The sequence below is a fragment of the Schistocerca americana genome, chromosome 3, assembly GCF_021461395.2.
Source record: "Schistocerca americana isolate TAMUIC-IGC-003095 chromosome 3, iqSchAmer2.1, whole genome shotgun sequence".
Lineage (NCBI taxonomy): Eukaryota > Metazoa > Arthropoda > Insecta > Orthoptera > Acrididae > Schistocerca > Schistocerca americana.
The window spans coordinates 213,957,889-213,977,185 of NC_060121.1; the positions used below are offsets into that span (position 1 = coordinate 213,957,889).

Here is a 19,297-nt window from a genome sequence, read left to right on the forward strand (position 1 = left end):
TATGAAGCTTTCACTGATCCTGTTGTTTGTATTCTGTTCACAATCCTTCAGCATTGTATAAATGTGGAAACAATTAGATGATGTGAAATAGTGGTTCAATGACATGACTGGTAAGTTTACAAGTAAATAAATTTAAAAAAATCAAAACAACAAAAAAAGTAAAGTGAAAATATTTAAAATAAGAAAGTAGTGACAGGAAGGAGCTAGTGAGTAAAATATACAAATAAAGACTTTGTTATTTTGCTTACAATGTACACTGGTGCCAGATGAAAGTGAGCAACATTTCTCTATCACTATGTAACATAGTGAATAGTATGGCACTGTGCAGATAAACTGATAAGCCATTTTGTGCTACATTTTTAAGTTAACATAAAACCAGTGAGTGATTTACTATCAGCAAGTAAAATGAAGCATCCATTATTAACATGATCATAAGATTTTTAAAACTTTATTTGTATCTTAAAAAGGGTGGTATGCTTCGGTTCATACTTCAACTCACAAAACCTAATTCCTTTTGAATCTTTTTCCGAAGCTTTGTTGACTGTATGAAAGTGTAAAGAAACAGAATGTGAGAAATGATGAATAGGATGGCCAATGTATCAATCAAATCAGAAATACTGAGACAAGATGCAAATGCAGACCACTTCCTATAAGGTTGAGAACTACCTTAATGCGGGATTGATTCAGCTGACTGTGGTGCCAAAAGTCATACTGTAAATTCATACAGTTGGAAATAAAGAATGAACAATTTTGGAGTGGTGATTTTCCTGTAATTGTGTCTCACATCTGTCCACATACAAAATATTTAATCATTTTTGATGCCAGGTTCACACTCAAACAAGTCATAATTCCAAGAAATTCGTTATCCGTTCCAGACATTCATTCCGTTCTCAATTTGTGTACAATTCTACTCATTTCTTTTTTTTATTCATTTTTTGCAATAATGAATAAAAGTACAGAATTAAAAACATTGGAACAAGGGCAAACAAATAACTAACCACAGGATGCCTAATTTACACCATTTGCATGATATGCTTTGTACTGAAAGTCGTTCAACTTCAGACTTAAATAATCAATATGTACGTGTCTTCAAGATGGTATATTGTGGTAACTTACAGGCTGTAGTTTTTGTCCAATATGAATTTTTTTTTTTTCAGAGACTGGTTTTGTTAAGACTTTCTTTGGGTATTCCGGCTCAGACTAGGGAGTGTCCAACACTAATAATAATATAAATTGTCTTAGTAGATATTATATACACAGTATTGAATATTAAAAGTCAAATATAAAAATTACACTATACAGGATAATTGACATATTAAAAAAGTAGAAAGTGTGCAGCACATGACAGCAACATGATAAGAACCAGTGACTGATCTTGAGTGTCCAAGACTAAAGTCCAGTCTACAAAAGTTAGCAAGAAAAATTGGGAAACAACTGAAGTATTTAATAGTTTCCAGGGTCCAATGAAATAAAACATTTGATTTCTTCCATGACATCATCTGATATTTCTAGTTCTCTAAGTCACTGCAAGACTTATTTTTCTCCTTTAATATCTAGACTTCTGCTCTGTTTCTATTTTTATGGTTCTGGTAAATGTATTCATTGCTTCTCTATTGCAATTTTTTGTTTACCTCAGTTTTCATGGCAGTTCTGTCATGACTTCCATTTGTAGTAAGTACAGTCTTTCTATTTTATTACAAAGTTTGTGACACTAAAATACTGCCTTTTTTATGATTCCATGACCAAGAATCTATCAGCAGCCACCACAACAACCAACGCATTAACAGATTTGTAAACATTTAGAATGATTAAAAGTTTGATTGCAATTTATATTATTCTCCTGCTACTCCCTAGGAACTATATTTACTTTGCTTAAGATAAAATACAAAACTCTGTGAATAAAAATCCAAGGTGCTGATAAATCATCACATATTATAGCCTACATAAAGATGTATTGGCAAGTTGAAAAACATTAAGTTACAACATATTGTTGGGAAAAATAGCAGATTCTGAACAAGTAACTCATTTTATGCTTATTACAATTAAAAATGTACACACTTTAAAATTTTTAAACACTTGGATGGAATGTATGAAGCATGTTCTTTGTACAAAACAGTTACAGTATATACAGCCCAGTGACCAATACAGGTCCAAATTAAATGTAGCAAAAATATTTACAGTGCATTTACGAGGAAAACTGGGTAACAATATCAGCAAAGCACCATATTTAAATGATTAATCAAGTTTGTAAAGAATCACTCTGCAGCATTGTTGACTTGATTTAAGCACATAAAAATAGAAGTGAAACATCCTTGAAATGGACTATTGCCAATGCAAACCTTTACATGCAGATGAATTTCTGCAGTAAAACTACCGTACAATTTGTGTTTGATTTTTATTCATAGGCAGTAAATTTTACTATGGTTTACAAATATACTGTTTATTTAAGAATGCTAAAATACTGTTATAGTACTAAGTGTACCTATAACCTGGCACTTGCTCACATTTTAACAAACATACAATGACTGCACAGAAAACAGGAAATGGCAAGACCCTCGCATCATTTGCCATGTCAGTGTGTATCAAACGTTCAGCATTTGAGTTCCTTGTACTCTTCGTACACAGTTAAGTAAGAAACAAATTCACAAATCCTGTAAGAAGAGATCCCATTAACAGAAAAGGAACTTTTGATAAATCTAACATGGCAAATCTCTTCTAAAACTGGGGGTAATATGTAACTATGTTTAGTCTTTAATTTCACAAATTACTAAAACCCTACTATGATCGTTTACTGTTTCGGTCTGGATAAACAATACAAATATTACCTTCCAAGCCATAATTAGACTCCAAGATAGTTTTGACAGAGTTTTGATACTACATAGTTAAAAGCTAAATCCACAATGGAATTTTAAAAATACTGAATGTAGGACTGTACAGTAATATGTCTGGGGTCAAAAAATGAAAAATAATTTGGAGTGGACATCTGCACTCTACAAAGTATGAGGTTGTACTATTCACAGCAGCGTTGAGACAGAAGTGTGTCTTATCAGACTGCCAGTACTAAACAGCACATAAATTTTCTACAACCATGAAAACATGATAATTGTAGCCACAATGCACCCACAAAAAAGGCTGTGGAACTGTTGCATTCCACTGTGTGATGCAGACAACTAGAGAATGTTCCACTTACCTCTTTGGTAAATATTTTGTTAAAATAGCACCTTACATTGTTTGCATACAACATGGTTGTAACTTTTTGTGCTTCTCTTTAAAATACAAAATTCACATGCAACATAGGCAAGACATACTTCAACACAAGTTGTGCAGATTTTTAGGGCAAGTTTCATACTTCTACACAAATTGTGTAGCTTTTTAGAGGCAAGTTGTACAGAAGTTATGTACTCAAATGAGCAAACAATCAGTCTCAATACACAGAATACTGGGCAAATGGTGAATGGTTTATCATACAGACGCAGCTTCAGTTAGTGAAATGGAAACAGGCTGCAATAACAGCTCCGACTGAAAACACATTCCTTCCTGAAAGCTGTAACCATGGAAATACGTACAGGAAGACCTAAGGCAGAATAGCAGTAACCTGTCTAGCCTCATCAACGTGACATAATGTTTGCCAGTGATGGCATAAGCTCTGCTTGCACAGGACCATAATCCACAAGTTCACCATCCACCGTCAGGTGTCCACGAGTAGACTCAGGCTCAAGGCGGAATGCTGTCACCGGAATCATTTCTGCCCGAGGACAGGACAAGTGACTTCCTGATGAAAGACCAAGCAAGAACTGCAACAAAAACTGGAATTTAGCAACATGAAATATTTTTGGAACAGAACATATCATCAATCATCACAGAATGCACTCTTTCATATAACTATATCTATGTGCACCACAAGCCATCAAATGGCAGAACACACAATGTACCAAAACTATTGTCCCCTTTCTATACAATTTCCTAGAACAACAACTGTTGATACCCATCAGCACCAACCCCAATCTCTAATTTTAGCAGTGTGGACATTACACAAATCATATGTTGCTAGAAGCAATGTATTCCTTGATTCATATTAGACTTCCGGTACTCATTGTTTAGAGAACAAGGCATTCCACATTGCACAAAATAAAAAATTTCTTGAAGCATGAAGCTATCACAAAACCACACAGTTCTTCTTTGAAACTTACCTACCTTCTCCATTAATTCAATTCATTTGGTGTTCTTAGTAGTTGTCATTGATTTCAGAGACTGAATGACAAACTCATAACACAACATTATGTGGTCTTGTCTATTTACTCGCACACCTTATATTTATTTATGTTAAGGGGCCAGCTGCCAGTCTTTGCATCAAGTACTTATCATTTGAAAGTGTTTATACACTTTGTAACAATTTTTAATGGTAGACCTCCATGTGCAAAACTGTCATCTTTAAACAAACTGAGAGCTAAATGTGTTATCTGTCAAGTTATTTGTACATATTGTTAGCCGTAACGGTTCCTTCTCACTGATGTACACAAGCACCCATGTGTACCCCCCCCCCCTACACACACACACACACACACACACACACACACACACACACACACACACACACACACACACACAGTAAAAAAGGCAAAACAATTAAATTGCAATGGGAAATAAAGGTACAAATTATCCAGTACTATGCACATATTTTAATGAAAACAAACTAAAATTAAACACAAATAAATCCACCTATATTGAATTTGATCTTGATAGACAAAAACCTCATGGAAACCAAATTTTAATGGGTGATGACTACAATAAAAAAGAATATTTGACCAAATTTTCTGGCCTGACACTTGATGCAGAGTTAAACTGGTCTAATCACGTAAACGACATTTGCAAAAAGCTATCAACTAGCATATATACCCTAAGAAAACTAACACCTTTTTGTAACATTACCACTCTGGGGCAAATATATTTTGCACTATTTGAATCCCACCTAAGCTATGGGATAGAGGTATGGGGATCCAGCAGTAAAGGTAATATTAAAAGTGTACTTATTCTACAAAAGAAGGCACTTAGAATTATGGGAAAGAAATGTGCCAGGGAGTCCTGCAGGAATTTGTTTAAAGAATTTAAAATACTAACTGTTCATAACCTGTATGTACAGGGTTATTACAAATGATTGAAGCGATTTCACAGCTCTACAATAACTTTATTATTTGAGATATTTTCACAATGCTTTGCACACACATACAAAAACTCAAAAAGTTTTTTAGGCATTCACAAATGTTCGATATGTGCCCCTTTAGTGATTCGGCAGACATCAAGCCAATAATCAAGTCCCTCCCACACTCGGCGCAGCATGTCCCCATCAATGAGTTTGAAAGCATCGTTGATGCGAGCTCGCAGTTTTGGCAAGTTTCTTGGTAGAGGAGGTTTAAACACTGAATCTTTCACATGACCCCACAGAAAGAAATCGCATGGGGTTAAGTCGGGAGAGCGTGGAGGCCATGACATGAATTGCTGATCATGATCTCCACCATGACCGATCCATCAGTTTTCCAATCTCCTGTTTAAGAAATGCCGAACATCATGATGGAAGTGCGGTGGAGCACCATCCTGTTGAAAGATGAAGTCGGCACTGTCGGTCTCCAGTTGTGGCATGAGCCAATTTTACAGTATGTCCAGATACACGTGTCCTGTAACATTTTTTTCGCAGAAGAAAAAGGGGCCGTAAACTTTAAACCATGAGATTGCACAAAACACATTAACTTTTGGTGAATTGCGAATTTGCTGCACGAATGCGTGAGGATTCTCTACCGCCCAGATTCGCACATTGTGTCTGTTCACTTCACCATTAAGAAAAAATGTTGCTTCATCACTGAAAACAAGTTTCGCACTGAACGCATCCTCTTCCATGAGCTGTTGCAACCGCGCCGAAAATTCAAAGCGTTTGACTTTGTCATCGGATGTCAGGGCTTGTAGCAATTGTAAACGGTAAGGCTTCTGCTTTAGCCTTTTCCGTAAGATTTTCCAAACCGTCGGCTGTGGTACCTTTAGCTCCCTGCTTGCTTTATTCGTCGACGTCCGCAAGCTACGCGTGAAACTTGCCCGCACGCGTTCAACTGTTTCTTCGCTCACTGCAGGCCGACCCGTTGATTTCCCCTTACAGAGGCATCCAGAAGCTTTAAACTGCGCATAACATCGCCGAATGGAGTTAGCAGTTGGTGGATCTTTGTTGAACTTTGTCCTGAAGTGTCGTTGCACTGTTATGACTGACTGATGTGAGTGCATTTCAAGCACGACATACGCTTTCTCGGCTCCTGTCGCCATTTTGTCTCACTGTGCTCTCGAGCGCTCTGGCGGCAGAAACCTGAAGTGCGGCTTCAGCCGAACAAAACTTTATGAATTTTTCTACGTATCTGTAGTGTGTCGTGACCATGTGTCAATGAATGGAGCTACAGTGAATTTATGAAATCGCTTCAATCATTTGTAATAGCCCTGTACTTATGGACAGAGACCCTACAACATACCTCATAGAACAACACTTTATGAAAAAATCCCTTACTATGCAGCCATAAAACTACTGAATTGCTTCCATCCTAGTACCTCCAAATTGCCCATTACAGAACTAAAAAAGAAATTAAAATTATGGCTCCTAGAGAATCCTATGTATTCAATACATGAGTTTCTAGATTTAGTACACTTGTATGATGAAAGACCATCTATCTAGAAATATTTGAATCTCAGATCTTACACCGTGCGATAGTAAATTGTTTTTATGTATTGTCCATATATGTAACATTGTTCTCTCAACTAAATTTAGAAAAAGTTGTGTAGATAATAATGCCAATAATGCCAGACAATAATATGTAACTCTAGTAAGTAAGGCTCTGACTTATCCAGAAAACTGGAACATTTTTTTTAAAATCAATAGATGTTGGATCAAAATAAATAAATACATATCAAACTGTCTATTTTTCCAACTACATAGCAGGTGACATTATTATTTTGGATAATGTATGCTGAAGTATAATATTTTCTTTCAAGATAGCATAATTAACTAAAATTATGTAACCATAATTAGGGCCAACAATGTGAAAAAGTGTTTCATATATTTTTATCAAAACCTTACTTGTAACAACTGTGTACGCGTTATTCCCGCACGAATAATTAACAGCCAGATAATACCATCATCTAGTTTAGAACTGGGTGCAAAGAGGCAGTCGGAGCCAAGGTGTGTCTGGTATGATGCATGCACCAAGACAAAGTCACCTGCATGGAGAAGAAATAAATTTATTAGCTTGTGGAGAACAAAACAACAATATCGAAAGGTACTTGAATAATTCTGCATGCGTTTCTATGACAGTGTCTATTATAATTACATACTAGTAGTAATATTAATTCCAAAAATTCTTTGAATTTATGCAAAAGTATTCAAATTAAACTGATTTATGTATTCTCAATTTAATACATCATGATTGCAAAATACTGCCACAATTTATTTGCATAAGAAGGGAAAAAAGTAATAGATGTCAACTTTGGAGGAGATCAGTTGTGTTTTAGAAAAGTGTAGGAATGCATGAGGCAGTACTGATTCAATGATGTATTTTAGAAGATAGGCCAAAGAAAAGTAAATCTTTGGATTTAAAGACAGGTTTTGACATTGTTGACTGAAATACAGAGATAAAATACACCAAGCAAAGGAGTGTCTGAAACTTGTGCAGAAACTCGACTGCAGTTATAAGATTCGAAGGACATGAAATGGAAGCAGTAGTTGAAAAGGGAGTGAAACAGGGCTGTACCCTATCCCCAATTTTATTCAATCTGTACACTGAGCAAGCATTAAAAGAAACAAATGAGAAACTTGGAAAAGGAATTAAAGTTCAGGAAGAAAAAAACAAAAACTTTGAGGTTGACACTGTTATCCTGTCATTCGTGCTGAAGCACTTAGAAGAGCAGTTGAAAAGAATGGTCAGTGACTTGAAAAGAGAATCACTATTTTATTATTTCATTATGTACATACATAAATCACTGATTTAATGTACACGAGACTTTTAAATATAAGTGAAATAATTTTGAGATATAAAAAGTAAAAAAAAACTTAAATTAATTTTAATGTACAATCATCTTCACAAGGATATTACATTACTCTACACAAATAAAAACAATAAATACTTCCGAACAGGCCTTGAAGACCCAACAGCTTTATCATAATTCAAAATTTCTGTGACAATAAAAATACTGGCATTTAATTTTCTTCTCAGCAAAGCTAGATACCTACTGTGAAAGTTTTCACTTTTAATTCATCATAAATTTGCAAAGCCATCTACTGAATGGTATTGCAATAAATTTTTAATCTATGAGATGGTAACATGAAATTTTCTTTGTTTCTAGTTTCCTAAACATATAGAAAATTCTAAAAACTGTAGAGACAGACCAACACTTGACACAGTAAGTGTGTTCAAATGGATGTAAGCTGCAGTAGTTATTTGGAGATGAAGAGGTTTGCACAGGATAGACTGGTGCGTGGAGAGCTGCATCAAATCAGTCTTTCGACTAAGACCAGAACGAGATGAATCGTATAGAGGAGTTAGTACAAGAAGTATGATTAACTGAGGTGTTTGACCTGACACAGATTTTTGAAACAAGGCAAGGAAGATTGGTTTCAAATCCCATTGACAATGGTGTCATGAGGGACAGAGCATAAGCTCAGACTGGGGTAAGAAAATCGTACATGTTCTTCAGAGGAACCACAACATTATTTTCCTTTATAATTTCAGAAACCACAGAATATCTGGAAATAGAAGGCCAGTTGGGAATGAGAACTGCCTCCAAACTCTGTAATGCAAATCCGATGTGCTAACCACTGTTCCACCACACTTGGTGATTTCAGGAAGGCAGAGTTAAAAAAAAAAAAAGAATGGCTTGAACCAAAACTATTCATTTTGGCTGTCGTGTGTGTCTTTACGATAAATGACAAAGAACAAACCCCTTCTAATAATTTCCGGGTATGCAGCCGGATCCTGTCGACATTCTGCCACGATATTTCGGCCCAGAGACGTCCGGCCATCATCAGGTGAGTACACAACTACTGAAGAGCCCAGGTGCAGTCGCGGTATTTATGCCGAATCTCGCGCATGCGAAATATACTGGCATCCTACAGCGCATGCGTCAGGTGTTGACATGCGTGGCATAGCCGAGTTGTACGTGCTGCCCTCGGGGTGAAAATAAAAGATCATCTAGTCATTGAGTATCGAATGACGCTGTCGATTCCGCTGTGATTGTATAATTTTAATAACAGGATTCCAATTTTTATCCAGCTGAAAGCCGTTGTCACGATTTATAAGATTATCGGCGAGACGTATTTCCACTGATTCTTTGACTACGGAATCCCAAAATGGAACAAAAATTTTAGCTCCGGTTTCTGGATTTTGGAATTCCGTAGTCAAACAATCAGTGGAAATATGTCTTGCCGATAATCTTATACATCGTGACAACGGCTTTCAGCTGGATAAAAATTGGAATCCTGTTATTAAAATTATACAATCACAGCGGAATCGACAGCGTCATTCGATACTCAATGACTAGATGATCTTTTATTTTCACCTCCGAGGGCAGCACGTACAACTCGGCTATGCCGTGCATGTCAACATCTGACGCATGCACTGTCGGATGCCAGTACATTTCGCATGCGCGAGATTTGGCATAAATACCGCGACTGCACCTGGGCTCTTCAGTAGTTGTGTACTCACCTGATGATGGCCAGACCTCTCTGGGCCAAAATATCGTGGCAGAATGTCGACGGGATCCGGCTGCATACCTGGAAATTATTAGAAGAAGAAATACGCTGGGAAAATTTCAGAAGTCACATCAAAGAACAAACTGTTTAATCAAATGTATTTATTTACTTTGCTGACTTTAATTACCAAAAATCAAAACTACACAAGTTTAAACTATCCGTAACTGACACAGCCAGATATTTACAAAAACCTCTGTAGATATCAATACTGGAATGAACAGAGTGTACTGAAGGTGTTGAGCAATGGGTAAGCACAAAGACATTTGTCATTCCTGTAGTAAGACATATGCAAAGAAAACTTTACCTTCGCATGGAAAAGTGGCAATTATGAGTAATTCTTGTGAGTATGATTCAGGGATAGAAAATAAAATTAGGAATGCAACCAAAAATAATGAAAAATGGAATCAGTAATTTTGATAATATTTTTAATAGACGTTTCAATGAAACTGGTGGATAAAAATTAAGTCCAGTCCAAATATTTTCAGCCAACTGGACATATGCTACCAGATTACTTTGGTTTCAGTGGCTGCTACAATAACTAATTTAAGAAACTGTGAATGTCCAATACGAAACTCCAAACAGACTACTTTTTTCTTTTTTTTAATATCATGTTCATCATGCACATACCCTCAATAGTCTTCCAGTGTGATGGCACTGGCTGTGTAAGGGCTGGTAAACGTGAAGGTGGTCCATATACAACATGCGGGCTACCGTCACCTGCTATTGTCACATCCACAGATCGGTAACTTGAGTCTGCAGTTGAAAAGTATGCACTGTAGCGTGAATTTGCTGAGTAATAGCTGTCTAGACGTGGCCTCATTGTTGATCCTGGACTGTCTAGGTCACTCATACCCTAATGTTTGACACAAAAAAGATATGCAATGTTAATTGTTTTGTAAATATTAATCATAATTAGGAGCAGTGGACAGAAACACACTATGTTAACTATCCAATCAAAGCAAATTAAAAATAAAAAGTAGAAAATCCCTCACTGTTATTTCCTAAATGCTAACAATACAGTTTGTGACAAATGAAACACACCAGTGGATCTGAAAAAAAAGTAGAGTATTAGTCACTTATTACATGGAGTACGGTAAGGTTTATTTGTATGTGTGGGGCTTTTGGTTTATGTGGGTGGACTCTACGCCATTGTGGCAAGTGAACTTGTGGCTGAATGCCAAATGAGGTAATGTATTTGCCTGAATTATAAAAATAGCCCAATTGCTAAACAGGGAAGAATAAGAGAAAATAAGAAGAAAAGCGCAAGTTTGTATAAATAATTCTGTATTCAGAATGTTGGAGTGATGGAGATTAGTGTGTTGAGTGAAATAATGTCATTGTGATGTTCACAAGTAGGGTGGAATAGAAAAAACACAAATGTAGCACAAGAAAAAGCATGTTTAAAAATGATGAAAACCTTTTTTGTGTTATTTTCATGTCACTTTTTTGAAATACTAAAAAAACACAGATTCAGGGCAAGGAAAGGATGGTTCAAAAACGACAAAAGTTTTGGCCCTCAACCTTCACTAACAGCAAAGAAAAAGGCAGTGAATTTCATAACATGTAAACTGGAAGCAAAAACACCAAACGCCACAGAAGAAAAACATGTCTGGTGGAATATGCTTTCCAATTGGTGGTAGCTTAAGATGAAAAAACCATTAACATATAATAGCTGCAGTGGCAGATGGCCATGCAAACAAACATACAAATCTGAAACATTTTCAAGGACAAGGCAATCAGTGAATCACTGGCTGGTGTGCGGGTTTGAGTATTTAGTTCAGGACATCAGTAGTTTTAAAATAAACAATAATGAGAGCATCAGTACTTACTGAAAAATTGATCCAAAGTACTGCTGCAACAATTTTGTAATTATAATTGAGTTTCGATATCTAGTAATTACACAAAGAGACCTACATATCATCTTGAGTGTTACTCTCCAACTATGTCCTTTGTCCTTGCTGATGATACTAACAGAAAAGCAGAAAACTTCCTGAGGTGTTATAATAATGAGTGAGATGTTTTCTTTGGCCACATTCTTACTGACTTTAAAACATAGGCTCTGCACTCAACCACTGACACACAACAGCATTCCATGCATTGAAGCAACTAATTGTTGCCAGAAAAGACTATGTTGGATAATTTCTGTAACTTGGTAGAGCTCACACATGGTGTTACAGACTCAGCAAGGAGTTTATGCCATACAGCATAACCATGAGTGCACACGTACATTGCAAAATGCATTTTTCAGCATTTCCTATTCATGGTAATAATTTCCAGCTGAAAGTAATTTTCTTATCTTCACTACAGTTCTCATCTGAACAGTAGTGATTTTCTTTTCTGTGCCTCCAATCATACATTGCATGATCATGCTTTCAAAGCTATGACCAAGAGAAAAACAATTGTCTCCAGCTGGATACCATCATAGATGTCAAATTTTTACAATAAAGACAGGAAACACTGGCCACAAAGACAATGCAATCAAAATAAAATTGTGTAGTTGTATGTAAAGCCAACAACATTGTCAAAGCTTTTTTCCCCTTCATCAGAATTTTCTTTCATGATGATACTCATAATTTTGGCTGTAACTCCCAAAACATGAGACATTAATTAGAAACAATGATTTATATTAAATAAAACAGAGTTCCTTAACATCACATTTGGCTTCTCTTTTGCCATGGATGAAGACCTAGATGGGATGTACACCATCTAACATAACACTCAATCTCTTGAGTGGAATCACATTAAGTGGAAATGTGACTTAATAACTGTTTTATCAATAACAAAGATTGGTCTGAATGCTGGAATCTTCAGCGGCTGATATTCATTTCCAAGCGTTATCTCTCTCCTGCAGTTTCAAATGGTTGGTGGCTTAGGAGATACCCTCATACTCCAACATCCACAATTTTTGGATCTTAACGTTCCACTTTCTGTTATCTGACATATTGTTTAAATAGATCAACTTCATATAATGCTTTAAACATTTTATATATTTAAAAACAAAGATGATGTGACTTACCATACGAAAGCACTGGCAGGTCGATAGAAACACAAACAGACACATACATACACACAAAATTCAAGCTTTCACAACAAACTGTTGCCTCATCAGGAAAGAGGGAAGGAGAGGGAAAGACGAAAGGAAGTGGGTTTTAAGGGAGAGGGTAAGGAGTCATTCCAATCCCGGGAGCGGAAAGACTTACCTTAGGGGGAAAAAAGGACGGGTATACACTCGCACACACACACACATCCATCCACACATATACAGACACAAGCAGACATATTTAAAGACAAACTCTTTGGAAACTCTTTGTCTTTAAATATGTCTGCTTGTGTCTGTATATGTGTGGATGGATATGTGTGTGTGTGCGAGTGTATACCCGTCCTTTTTTCCCCCTAAGGTAAGTTTTTCCGCTCCCGGGATTGGAATGACTCCTTACCCTCTCCCTTAAAACCCACTTCCTTTTGTCTTTCCCTCTCCTTCCCTCTTTCCTGATGAGGCAACAGTTTGTTGCGAAAGCTTGAATTTTGTGTGTATGTATGTGTCTGTTTGTGTTTCCATCGACCTGCCAGCGCTTTCGTATGGTAAGTCACATCATCTTTGTTTTTAAATATATTTTTCCCGCGTGGAATGTTTCCCTCTATTATATTGATAGCTTTAAACATTTTGTTAGATAATCCTAAGAATGTGGATTTTTTTGTCAATTTTCTTCAAGGTCAGCTGAAGAGCAGTTCTGTTCAGGGTGTGGCTACCCGGGCAAGAGCGCTCTAGTTCGTTTGCTGCCTGGGGAGTGAGCACTAGCAGAAAAATGAGGTGGTCTGATGTCATTACATAGCACAGAGGAAGTGCAACCAATGCGCTGCCTTCAAAGGAATGACCACAGTTACGTTTGGTGTAGTCTTACAGATGAAAATAATTATATATTTATGGTACAGCATGCCAAGTGGAGAGCAGCGGTTTTACAACATGAAAAGTAGCGTCATAGCTGGGTTAGAAAATTCAAAATGATGGTCAGACAGATGAACATCAATTTAGAACATGTCATAGCCAGATTGCTATATATTAATGGTATGTAATGATATCTGAATATGCTTAATTAATTTCAAAGCTCTGAACACAATGAAAAAAATTGCAATATCTTCGGTGTAAAGGATTATGGAGACTTACAAAAGTGAAGAGCAAGAAGGGAGAAGCAAAAATTAAAGAAAGCACTATTACATGATGTGACTAAAGAAAGTATTAATCATGTGGAAGCAGAGAAATAAACATCTGTATAATTTATCCCAACATTTCCACTATGAAAATATATTTTCATTTTCAGGAGGGATCTCAACAAATGAATCTGCAGTTCAAGCAAGTTACCTTACTGCTTTCCAGTTTGCACAGCATTGTGCAGTTTCACTGATTTTCAGTTGATGTTGACAATACTGAAACTGAGCTATAGTTAGAACTTTTAGATCTAAAGTGTGACGGTTCTGTTATAAGTCTCATTACAAAACTAATCTCGCAGTGTTTTATTTCCTCATCATAAACTTCCATGACTTAACAAACCTGCAGCAATGATTATGTCATTGTTTTGGTCTGCATACTTGTGCAAACAACTTTTTTCCATGACAAAAAGAATGAAACCTTACCCACAAAACTCACTGACAGACTTTTAAGTTAAAAGCTTGTCTTTGAATTAGCTGTACTCAAAAATGGTACCAGACAGTGATACTTTAGTTAAAAGCAAAATAAGAAATTTCTTTGCTTCTATGTGTAACGTATAAAGAAAACGGTAATGAAATAAAGTCTGTCAGTTTACATTTTGTCCTAAAATGTCATTCCTTATTGGGCTCCATCGGTCTTAAGAAATCTGATGTTCTGTACTTCGCTGAAGTGAAGAACTTCTTCAAAATATTAAAAAGAGATGTTTCATTTGATTGTCATTTCTCATCAATATAACAATCATAAAAATAAATTTGCCACAAAATGCATTAATGAGTGGCCATGAAGCAATGCATTTACGAATAACATAACATTATTGGCTGCAGAATTAAGACGCATTGTGAAGAGTGAAGCTACCTTGTTCTGATACCTCCCTCCCCTACCTTACCCTCACTCCTCCTTTCCCCACCATATGTTGCTGTGGGCCAACTGGTTTCTCATTGCTGTCATGTGAGCACAACCCAGTGCACATGAGCAGATCGGTGAACAGGCCTGCTCTAGAGGGCCACCTTGAGGTGCTCTGTCAGCACTGAGCTCATAAAAGATGACAATGTTGATTGCCTGAGTGATAACGGACTTCCTTGACATATTGTCCTGTCTGAGTCTGTGGCTAATGTGGTACCTTTTATACTTTTCATTCATGCTCTTATAAGAACAACAATTTCAATTATCTACTTTTTGCATTTTATGATCATTGTTCAAGCTTTTGATGGTAAAAGCACTCCGGGCTGGTTCCCCTTATTCCGCCTCAGCTACACACTGTCGGCGATTGCTGCGCAAACAAGCTCTCCATGTACGTGTATGTCACCATTACTCTACTACGCAAACATAGGGGTTACACTCATCTGATGTGAGATGTCTCTTGGGGAGGTACACCGGGGGCTGAACCGCACAATAACTCTGGGTTCGGTGTGGGGCGGCGGAGGGGTGAAGTAGACTGTGGTAGTCATCGTGGGGTTGTGGACCACTGCAGCTGCGGCAGGGACAGAGCCTCTCCGTCGTTTCTAGGTCCCCGGTTAACATACTATGCAATACAATTAATATGTTTAATGTAAGTAGCAACACCTCATTTCTCTATATTGTTGAGATACATGCCACGACATATAAAATCCTACTGCCCATAACATTATGTTAAATTCCATAACTGACAGATGCAATTGATCTAACTCTGTTTGCCTGACACACAGAGTTGTTCAACTGATGCTGACCATAACACTTCATATCAGGAGTAATCTCAACATTTGTATGATTTTTTTGTGAAACTACCCTTACCAGATCACTCTCAATACTGTTTCCTAACCTATTTACTATTATAACATGCTCATTCTTTCCTAAATATTTGCACAAAGGATGCAAGTTTTCTAATATTTCACTAAGACATACACTTGTTATATGAGCCACTACTTTTTCTCTTAATACCCTCTGCAGAATCTAGTGCACACCTTTTTCAAGTCACGTTACCCACTTTACACAAAAAAATCTAACTGAAAATACAAAGCGGCAAGCTCATCAGTATTCACACGATCTAAATATCAGCAGTGCTATAGAGTCAACCTAAAAATCTTCTGTCAACAGAAATATACTTAATACATAGAACAGGGTGCTGATGGTGGAACAATAGAACAGAAGGGAATATAAACATTGCATTGATACTGGGGATGGCTCCACTCTCATTTGGATGTCATAACTATTGACAGCAATACAGGCAGTGGCCATAGTTTAGAATACCTCTGGACTGCCCTTATGGAAATAGAAGCAAATGGCTATGTACATAGAAAGATAACCATGGACACAAATTGGCAGACGTATTTTTGTTTCCTGATGATGAGGGCAATGGTAATGATATTTGAAGGCTTGAGTTTTAAATTTAGTCCGTAATGATTTGTGTATCAAAAATTTTATAACAACAGCCTCAGTGGAAGAAAACTTGATAAATAAAACAGTCATTCACAATGAACACAATAACCTAAAGGGAAAAAAGTTTACTTTATTGTACTTTCCGTAAGGTAATATTGAAGAAAACAACAAAAAAATAAAGCAATATGTACCTGAGACACCGCTGTCTCCAAGCTAAGAGAATCGGTGAGTGTGTCTGGTTCATCCAGGAAATCATCAGGAAGCGCACCAAAATCAAAACTCCGACTGGCATGCATGGCCTGCAGACGCCCTTCAGAAGGGACACCATTTGTGTGTTCTCTCATTGTAGAGACTGTTTCAGTGGGGTAATGGCTTGAACTCCGTGTGAGAAGTGCTTCACTGGGTCGTATGCGGTTCTTATCATCTGACAGGCCATCTTCAACTGGCTCATATGACAGACGACCACGATAAGTCCGCAGCCCTGCAGACAGGTCAGAAGTCAAATGTTCTTAGTCACATGTAACAGCTACATAGATTTTTTATTGTTTCAGTTGGCTATTTTAATTTTATAAGATATAAGTTATACAAATTAGATAACTTACATATTTGAAAAGGATATGGTGAATAAGAACCTATCAGTTTGAAATAATTCAAGTGGAGAGAAGAGGATGCAAACATTAGAGAAGGAGGCAAGGAATAGAGAAGGCAGAGGAGATGTGCGAGTTTGGCTGGAGGGAGGTAGTGGAGGGACAATGATGTGGGATGAGGGGGAAGGAAAAGTGGAGATAAAGCAGAAGCAAGAAAAAGAGGAAGGGAGAAGGTGACAAAGGTGAATGGATAGGGAGGAAAATGGAAAGATATATGAGAATGATAGGCATATGGGGAGGTAAGGAATGGAAAGGCAGAAAAGTTTATAGAGATAGTTAGGAGAGTGCAGGTGGAAGAAGAGGATGGGTGAATAGGAACAGAAAGCGAAGAGCAGGAGGATAGAAAGTCGGAGAGTGGGGATGCAGAGAGGGTGAGTGGGCATACAATATGGGGAAAGGGAATAAGACAATGTGAGAGCAGTAGTAAGAGCAATGTTAAAGGAGTGGGGCAGATCTGTTAAGAGAGGGGAGAAACAGGTCTATTAGGTTAGTGGAGAAACAGTAAGAGAGGGAGTACAGAGGGAAGTAATAGCAAAGAGGTAGTGGGAGGAGACAAGGGAATAAAACAACTTTGTGACATGGTGCTTTACTATTGCACACACAATCATGAAAGGAGAGTTTGTCTGCCTCTTTGAATTACTTATATAAGTGAATAATATACAGGATGCCCATAATTAAAGTTCCAATTTTAAAATGCTGTAGAAAGAGAACTACTGCTCAGAATGATGTCAAATTTTAACAGCATAATACTGACATAGCGAGAAAAGTCACAGGGAAAAAAAAAAAATAATAACGAAAATTTGACCAACAGATGCACCATAAGCAACAGAATATGCACACCAACAGATGCACAGCACAAGGCCCAACATGACTATCTCCTTGGAGGATCATGCGATGCTGGTATATCTCTTTTATAAGAACAGTGACTGTGTACCAGTAGTCTTCCAGAAGTCGTGGCCACTCAGTGGTACGAAAAAAGGCATTGGTCTGATGTCTGCTAATGATCTGGAGAAAATTATTACAAAATTTGAAAAGAAAGGTTTTTTGAAGTGCAATGCTGCAGAAGGAGAAAAGCAGTTGAATCAAAAATCTGTCAAATATGTGGCCACAGCACTGTAGGAGGGCCTGAGTAGTGGTGTGCAAACATGCAGTGCATAGGGAAGGGCCCAAAGGTTGTACATGCTTGTGAGCACAGTGCATAAAATTCTATTAAACATCCAGAATTGCTATCCATACAAAATCACCCATGTTCTGTAGTTGCTTTCTGCCAACCAGCCAGCAGCACAAACATTCACTCCAGAATTTCTTGCTCACATGGAAGTGGACAATGAATGGCCAAGGAACATTCTATCAACAGACGATGCCCATTTCCGTCTCCAAGGACATGTCAATATCCAAAATTGCAGAAAATGTGCAACAGAAAATATGCCCATACGTCAACTGGTTCAACTTCATTCTGCAAAAGTGTCTCTGTGGTGCAAGTTGATGGCATCATTTTTTGAGATGAGTCTTGCAGTTCATGTTACCTGTACCATCACTGGCAAATACCGTGAAAGTCTTTTGTGCACCAATACCGTTGCAAGTATTCAACAGTGTGGATGTGGGGGTATGATCATTTTCATGCAGTATGGCACTCCTTTGCACATTGAACAGCCAGTGAAGCAACTGCTGCAGAGACATTTCGCAAATACTAGAATTAGCAGCCATAATTTCCCTACAGCCTGGCCATCCAGATCACCTGATTTTAACCCAGATGACTTCTGATTGTGCAGTTATGTGAAAGATGTAGTGCTCAGTGTTCCAGTCACAAACATAGCTGAACCAAAGGCAGGCACTGGACAGTGCATTCTGAATGTCACACCCCGGTCTGGTGTGGAACATGCTATTTCTTGATTTCAACTTTCAAGAAAACAGTGGATATCATGTTGAACATGTCTTGTGTCAGTCTAATGACAATTAGGAACCAATGTCATTTTGTTTTTTATGCAGTTTTTGGCCCCAGGACAATTAAAAACCAATGTCATTTTGCTTTTTATGTGGTTTTTGGCCTCGGGACAATTAAAAACCTAGTTTTTCCTTTTGATGTGGAATGACCTTGCCATGGTGGATGGGCTTACTTAACTAGCAGTGCCACAACTGCTGACAACCAAAACTGTGCAGTCATGCACACTGAAGAGTACAGATGGTGTAATATGTAACTCAAATCATAGCCGTTTTACTATGATTAATCTATCATTTGTGAGCGACCCCATTTGCGTTAAGACCTTTGCAGTGCCATCTATTGGTAAATTTTTTGTTACTTTTTTTTGTTCC

At 37.4% G+C, this 19,297-nt stretch overlaps 1 protein-coding gene across 1 annotated transcript in view; it reads right to left on the bottom strand.

Moving 5' to 3' along the window:
• Window positions 1-2,167: 2,167 nt before the first annotated feature.
• Window positions 2,168-19,297, bottom strand: part of LOC124606710 (sphingosine kinase 1) — a 466,249-nt gene continuing 449,119 nt past the window's right edge. The window contains exons 6-9 of the mRNA XM_047138740.1: window positions 16,529-16,818; window positions 10,403-10,628; window positions 7,109-7,248; window positions 2,168-3,794 (exon numbers count right to left, since the gene is read on the bottom strand). Coding sequence (XP_046994696.1) covers window positions 3,609-3,794; window positions 7,109-7,248; window positions 10,403-10,628; window positions 16,529-16,818 — 842 coding nt within the window. The 3' untranslated portion in view covers window positions 2,168-3,608. The remainder of the gene's footprint in view (window positions 3,795-7,108; window positions 7,249-10,402; window positions 10,629-16,528; window positions 16,819-19,297) is intronic.